The sequence below is a fragment of the Nicotiana attenuata genome, unplaced genomic scaffold, assembly GCF_001879085.1.
Source record: "Nicotiana attenuata strain UT unplaced genomic scaffold, NIATTr2, whole genome shotgun sequence".
NCBI classification, from domain to species: Eukaryota; Viridiplantae; Streptophyta; class Magnoliopsida; order Solanales; family Solanaceae; genus Nicotiana; species Nicotiana attenuata.
In genome coordinates this window covers 196,302-204,485 of record NW_017670683.1, presented here as the reverse complement: position 1 = coordinate 204,485, position 8,184 = coordinate 196,302, and the positions used below count along the sequence as shown (strand labels likewise).

Sequence of the window (8,184 nt, the reverse complement as noted above, 5' to 3'; positions counted from 1 at the left end):
AACTTTGTTTCCAAGAACTCAACATCTTTAGATTCCACAATATACTTAGACTCAATGTCTAATAATCTGTATGCCTTTGAGTTCTCAGCATATCCTACAAATATGCTTTTAATTCCTCTAGGTCCTAACTTAGTCCTTTTAAGATCTGGAATTCTATAATAGGCTAAACAACCCCATACCCTTAAGAAATTTAGGTTAGGCTTTCTTCCTTTCCATAATTCATATGGTGAAACCTTAAATTTCTTTGAAGGAACTCTATTATGCACAAAACAAGCTGTTAACAAAGCTTCCCCCACAAATTCGTTGGTAACTTTGCATGTAAAAGCATGGCATTAACCATATCTACCAACGTTCTATTTTTTCTTTCAGAAAGACCATTTTGTTGTGGGGTATACGGTGCACTAACTTGGTGAATCAAACCATTTTCTTCACAAAATACAGAAAATTCATTGGAAAGATATTCGCCTCCTCGATCACTACGTAGGATTTTAATCTTCTTTTCCAATTGATTTTCAACTAATGCTTTGTAACTCTTAAACATATCAAATGCTTGATCTTTTGTTTTCATTAAGTAAACATGTGTATATCTAGAATGATCATCTATAAAAGTAATAAAGTATCTATTTCCACCTCTAGTTAAATGATCATTCAATTCACATATATCGGAATGCACAAGTTCAAGTAGATTACTTGTTCTTTCATTCTTTGGAAAAGATTTCTTAGTCATCTTAGCTTGTATGCAAATTTCACATTTTTTATCATTATTCTCAACAACAGGAATTAATTTATTTTTAGACATAAACTTAACATATCGAAAATTAACATGTGAAAGTCTAGCATGCCATAAATTAATAGATGACTCAATCATATAAGCAGAAACTTCAACTTTATTAATAGTTAATTTGAACATGCCCTCACAAGAGTAACCTTGTCCTACAAATACACCATTCTTAGAGAAAATAATCTTTTCTGCCTCTATAACAGTTTTGAGGCCTTTCTTACTTAATAAACTTGCAGAAATTAAATTCTTCCTAACATCAGGTACATGATGAAAATTAATTAAAATCAACTTCTTTCCCGAAGTAAATTGTAGTTCAACTGTTCCTTTTCCAAAGACCTTGGCGGTGTCATGATTTCCCATTAAAACATTTTCATCACTTGTTGCAACTTCATAATGTTTGAAGAAACTCTTGTCATTGCATACATGAACTGTAGCACCGGAATCATACTACCAATCTGCAGATTTCATAGTTGCTGCCATGTTGCATTCAGTTACCATACTCAGATTCAAGTTGGTAAAAGCAGAAATCATAGCAACAATATCCGAAGAAGAAGCTTGTTGTTGTTCAACATTATTTACCCTCTTCTGTCCAGCATTTTCTTCATTTTTCTGTCTCTTACGAAACTTGCAATCTCTCTTAAAATGACCCATTTTTCCGCAAGTATAACATGGACCTTTCTTAATGTTAGAAGAATTTTCCTTTGGAGCAGCCTCAAACTTTCTCTTCTTTCCGGCCTTGTTTCTAGATTTTCCTGAGTTGTTTGCCTTACTAGACTCAACATAATTCACCTTTGAACTAGTTTCCGCAGCATATTTATTTTCACGTTTTCGTGACTCTTCTTCAATCCGAATATGCTTTGTCAACTGGTCCACATTAAAGTCTTCGGAAGAATGTAATAATTTCTTCCTATAGTCATTCCAAGTGGCTGGTAATTTTGCAAGTATAGCAGCCACTTGAAGAGATTAAGAAACATCGACTTTAAAATCTTTGAGTCTAGATATCAAAACCAGCAACTCATCAACCTGTTCCATGATATATTTCCCATCTATCATTTGAAATTCAAAAAATTTCATTCCAAGGAATCTGTCCGTTCCTTGCTTCACAACAGTATATTTCTGTTCCAATGCTTTCCAGATTTCTTGTGGTGATTTGTGAGGACGGAACAAATCATATAAACGATCAGAAAGTGAGTTTAAAATAAAACCTCTACAGCGCACCTCATCATCTTCACGTTTTTTGCGTGCCGCCTTAATTTCGTCAGAGTCTTCAGCAGTAAGTTCTGGCATTGCGGTAAGATTAGAACTCAGCAAATATGCTATTCCCAACTCCGTGAGAAAGAACAGCAATTTGTCTTTCCAGCGGGTGAAATTTGAGCCATCAAATCGATCCAGTTTGAACACTTCGAACATCTTGTTGAAACCAGAATCACTACCAGAAGCCTCCATTGCAGTGTTGTTAAATTCCTTAAGATTGTTAGAAAATATAACAGAATATAGGGACGAAATAATTAGGCTTTGATAGTGTAGTCACTGTCCTTAAGGAATTTAAGCCTCTCAATTTCGTTGCTGCAGGGATTATGGCAGAATTCCTCCAGGATTTTACAAAGCCTCTGAAATTCGAGCACCAGCAATTAACTCGAATTTTCACTTGAACAAATTTGGTGAATTGAAGATAGCAGAAAAGAAGAAGATACTTTTTTGCTTTTCTGATGATTTTGTTTTGGAGAAGAAAAGGGTATTTATAAACCCTTTAGGTGTCTGTTAGGACTAACAGACTCAACATTTGCCAATAGACACCTTTTAATACCAAAAGTCACCTCTTTTCAAACCCTTTAGATATCTGTTAGGACTAACAGACTCAATAGGCACCTTTTAAAACAAAAGTCACCTCTTTTCAAATACTCCCATCAAAACACTAACTAATATAATAGCCACTATATTCTTGTAAAGACCAGCTTTTTGATGTTTTACTGAAGAAACAAGAAAAAGAAGGGCAACTCAGGTTATCATTGTGCTACACAGCTAGCCCCAAATGCCAAGAATCAACTACTATAATCTTGTAAAGGCTTCAGCTTTTTGATGTCTCATTAAAGAAAAAAAAAAGGAATCACTTCTCTTCTCGTCTTTTCCGTCTTCTTGAGTCGAGGGTCTTTCGGAAACTGCCTCTCTATTCCTTCCGGTTAGGGGTAAGATGTGCGTATACACTACCCTTGCCAGACCCTACTTGTAGGATTTTACTGGGTCATTATTGTTGTAAAGAAAAAAGAAAGAAAAGGGTACCCCGGGTTACTATTGTGCTACACAGCTAGCCCAAAATGACAAGAATCAACTACTATATCTTGTAAAGACTTGAGCTTTTTAATTTTTTACTGAAGAAACAAGAAAGAAAAAGGCACCTAAGGTTGATAATTTGTGCTATCACAGCTAGCCCAAAATGCTAAATACACTCTTCAAGAAAACTGAAAAACATGAAAGTAAATAAAGAGAACTTACTGGAAAGCCCAGAGACTTTGATGGAATTCCTTTTTTTCTTGTAACAACATTCTTGTAGTGTTGGAGATGATGAGGTAGTTGCTGGTTGTAGTTGAAGAGAACTTCTTCTGGCCAAACTTAACCTTGTTGATACCATATTGTTTTCACTTTTTTCTTCAAACCTCTTTCTACTATGTGTGAAGAGTGAGAGAGTAAATTTCAAAAACTTCAATAATGTTCTGGTTTCTACTATATGTGTGATGACTGAAACAAGACTAATGGACAGCTGGAGAAAGAAAAGGTTGTTTTTGCCAATTAAGGAAAGATTCTACTGTGATATTTTCTGAGAATCAAGGATATGCTAGCTCTCTTTTTGTACCTTATTGTACTACGTACTATTCTTTCAGAAATGCTACCAATAATTTAATTTATATTTTGACAAAAGTGAAAAACTGCTTGAGTTATGAAAGGAATTATTGTCTCCCTAGATTTAAATATGGCTTAAAAATGGCTCTTTGTGGAGGGAAAATATGGAGTAAAAGTTGGTAAGTGAAGACAAAATAAGAATGACTGAAAATGGTTTTTGGACTGCAAAATGGTGAAAAGGTTGAAGCTTTAAGACAGAAAAGGTGAAGATAATGACAACAATTTGTTTCAGTTGATCAATTTGGTAGTACACAAATACAAGAAATATGGAGCAGCAGAGAGTAACTAAAAGTGTGAGAAGGACATTCTTTCATTCACGAATTCATTGTTTTGATGGTTAGGACAATTAGAATGTAGTTGTACATCCATCTTTTGAAGAAACTAACAAAATAACACCCATAAGTAAGATGTAAGGGTCATGGATTTGAGTCGTTGAATACTTACATTTTTTTAGGCCGTCCACATCACATCCTTTACGGCCCTTTCTGGGACCCTATGTGAACACGGGATACCTTGTGCACCTGGCTGTTGGTCCTTTTTTTCGTTATATTAATTTCTTGATCAAGTATTTTACAATATAAACTTAATCAGTTAACTAGAATTTGGATATCAAGTACCAACTAGGAGATAATGAACTGAATTTGCCTCTGGTCTAACCACTGGCTAACCATTACAAGAAATCTTCAACCTAATTAGAGCTAAAACAAATCTAGCAAAACAGACTTGATCTCTCTAGCCCCTCGGGCAGGGGTCTAATTTTATTGGATCGTCGTTGTTGCCTGAATGAGCACGCTCTGGGCCTGGCCCTCACGGGTTTAAAACGCGTCACTGGTGTCTAAGGCGTGTTAACTTATATACCCAACATACCTCTTGTATTTTGTCGATGTGGGACTCTGTCTAAAGTCTGGGTTGTTACCGTTTTAGTCCACAAATCGGTTCATCTTATGAGCGGAAATAGGAAGTCATTTTCCTTCACAATTTTCTGAACTTCTAATTTTATATCAGTATCTTAACAAATACGACATTATTATCAATCTTTAATAAGTTTCATTAAAACACTAATCCATTTACATAAATACTGAAAAAAAGAAATTTGAATAGAATCCTAGCTAGTTATATGAACACACAATCTGACTGTTAACTAAAATCTCAAAACAATTCAAAATAGTCTTTACTTTGATCAACAGATATGATCAGAACTTTCTCCAACTAATGGAAATCATCAATCATAAAGATATATAAATGCTATTAAGATGGGTTCATACACTGTAGGCGTCGAGTGATGGATTCAATCCGTTTGCGAGCTGCATCCTTGCGCTCCTCAACTTCCTTCTTCACTGCTTTAGCTGCTTCTACTTGTGTACCAAGTTTTTCTACCTCAGCCTGTGCAGCTTCATGCTCTTTTCTATATTTTTGTTCGTCGCATTTCAAATGCTCTACACGATCTTTAATTTCAGCAACCATTTGTTTCAATCTCTGGATGAGTTCTTTTGCCTTCTCGATTTCTCTCTTCACATGTTCCATTTCCTCGTCAGCCATTTTTAACTTTACTTGAGTATTAATAATCGCCTCTTCAATATCATCAGCACGAATAACAACCTCTTCATATGTCCTATCCAATTCCAAAAAAGACGACATATTTCCTTTCTTCTCTTCAATTTGCAATGCATATTTACTAGAAATCAATTCCTTCACATCTCTGTAGAAAGAATCATAATCAGCACCTAACCAATTCAACGTGTTGAAATCAACCATGTCCTCCACATTAGCAGTCGTCTCAGAGGTAAGCTCATCATCTTCGATTTCTCAAGCATCTCGGGTTTATGATTAGTTCTTGGACGTTGCTTCAGTCTTGATAAAGGATTTGGCTTAAACTTTGTCTCTCTTTGTTCTTCCCCTTCATCACAAGGAATTAGCAAAGGCCTATCACTGGTTGATCTCAATGGTACCATAGGAGGTGAAGGAACTTGTTCCGGAGCAATTGTGCTCGTCGAAAATTGGGAAATAGTATTGCCATTTGACTCCTTTGGTGTCACAATAACTACTGGAGCTTTAGTGGAAGCTGTCACATTAAACACGGATATAATTTTATAACATGGAAATGATTGCTACCCCTATTTAATTGATGATTGCAGGTTATTTGATGCTTAGACTGTGGCAACTATCACTGATACATGCATTTAGAGAAGCAAATGGAGTAGCTGATGATAATGCAAAACATGGAACAAGGATGTATTCTCTTAAGAAGTTCAAAAATATATAGTGACTTTATATATCTTTTATATCATTTAAAAGTCTCTTATCCTATGACTCTGTACTATTATTTCAATTTGTTTGCTTGAGCTGAGGGTCTCTGGAAACAGCCTCTCTACGTGCATAATAGAGGTAAGGTTTGCGTACAAATTACACCGGAAAAGTTTCGCTAACCGGCAGGCAATAGAATCAGCCGATAGGCACAGGCAAGCGTGGCGAATCACATAGATAAGCCCCTACCTGCCAGCGCGCGGATGGATAGGGCGGGCGAAGCGCAACGGGGATGGATGTCTGAGCGGTTGAAAGAGTCGGTTTGGAAAACTGAAGTATTTATAGAAATACCGGGGGTTCGAATCCCTCTCCATCCGCAAGGTCATAAGTTCTCTCTTGCGTTATCTATAGATAAGAACGAATCGGATCGACTCGATCCATAACCCACATGTAGGAATACACTGGGCATGTTGTTGTTATTATTGTTGTTTTAATATACTCTTTTCTACCAAAAAACAAAAAAAGAACTTACTACAAATTACAGAGACTTCCAAAACAAAGCGATGTATATATTTGAAGGAAAACTTACTGCAAAGGCCACAGACTTTCTTGGCAGTTCTTTTTTTCTTAGGACAACAGTTGAGTGTTGAAAATGATCTAGCTGTTGGTTGTTGTGGGAGAACTTTTGCAGCTAAACTTGACCTTGTTGCTACCATATTCTTGAATGAGACTGGATTCCAATGGAGTTTACAGTCTGATATCAAATAATGTGGCTTAAACCTGCAACAGAAATCAGAAACAAGAAAGCAGTCAATGAACTCTGAGAGAAAAACAAAGCTGTAAGGTTATAACTGGAGAAATGCTTTGTTTTTTGCCAATTAAGGCAAGGTTTTACTCAAAAGTTTTATGAGAATCAAGAAATGTTGGCACACAATTTGTGTTTTATGTACAATTCCTCAGATATATATCTTATGAGTTTGGAGCTTTTTATTAGCAGTTTAGCATCCTTTTCATGCATGGGAAGTATAAAGAACAAAAGGACAACAGAAATGAAAAGGTAAAAGAACGTGGCATGACAAATTTTAGGTACTAAAAAAGCCCATAGATAAAGAAAATATTTTATGCAATTTATTTGATTTAGTGTAAAATATTCCTATTTTGAAGTAAGCATTTGGGCATAAAAATTTTGATTTTTGAAAAAAAGTAGTATTTGGAGTTAAGCTGAAAAATGGTATTTGGAATTTGAAATTATGTTTGGACATGCATTTCACTTGAAAAAATATTGCACTTTTCTGAGCGGGAAAAAAACTTTTTCCCGAAAATTCTGAAAAAGTGGTCCACCATTTGGTTTTTGAAAAACTCATTTTCAAAAAATCTTCAAAAACATACAAATTTTCATGGACAAACACGTTTTTGAAAAAGAATTTCCAAAAAAAGGGAAAAAAAATCTATGGACAAACGGGTCCGAAATCCTGCATAGTTGAATTAATTATAGTACATTATGGTGATATTTGTTTTTGACAAGTATTTCAAAGTTAGATATAAGCTTTATTAATAAACTAAAAAATATATTTGCAAATGCAGATGTTTTAAAATAAGAAAATGCAGAAGGATATTAGAGTCATTAATTTTGTCTGGTGTACATTGTTTACGAACCATTTCTTGGTTCTGTCTCTATTTTCGTTTTATTTCACTTAATAAATAATAATGCAGAGAAACTAAGATAAAGAATTTGTTTTTACGAAACTAACTATAATCATTTATACAATCTTTTGATCCTCCTTTTTCTTCTCACTACGATTTATGCATCATAGTTTTTGTTTATTGTGTTATGTAACAATTTTTCCTCATTCATTTATTGAGAGAATAGTTTAATTTATATTCGATAATTAAACTGCATGAGCAATTATATAGTTTTATCACTCCCTTGTTGAAAAGAAAGATTACACCTTAGGATATATTAGACATTTCTTAGACGAGAAACTAAAGAACTAACGTGACGCGTGTTTTCACACGTTTATCACTAAACCATAGTAGTAATACACATTTTCGCCTTACTTTATGCTTAACCTTTAGTATGATTTGATGCAAACACTGAGTGCCGATAAGCTATGTTGCACGGTCTCTCCAAAATATTGCCGCACCTGTGTCGGATCCTCCAAAAATACACTACTTTTGGAAAATCTAGCATGCACCTGGCAATATTTTCGGAGAATCCGAACAATATAGCCGATAAGCATTTAAGTGAGGGAAAAGCTCAA

The 8,184-nt window shown here is 34.9% G+C and overlaps 1 protein-coding gene across 1 annotated transcript in view; it reads right to left on the bottom strand.

Annotated features, from left to right (window-relative positions):
- LOC109242264 overlaps positions 1-3,629 on the bottom strand; it is a 6,249-nt gene extending 2,620 nt beyond the window's left edge. The window contains exon 1 of the mRNA XM_019409121.1: positions 3,275-3,629. Within this exon, the coding sequence (XP_019264666.1) occupies positions 3,275-3,410 (136 nt within the window). The 5' untranslated portion in view covers positions 3,411-3,629. The remainder of the gene's footprint in view (positions 1-3,274) is intronic.
- Between the last annotated feature and the right edge of the window lie 4,555 nt (positions 3,630-8,184).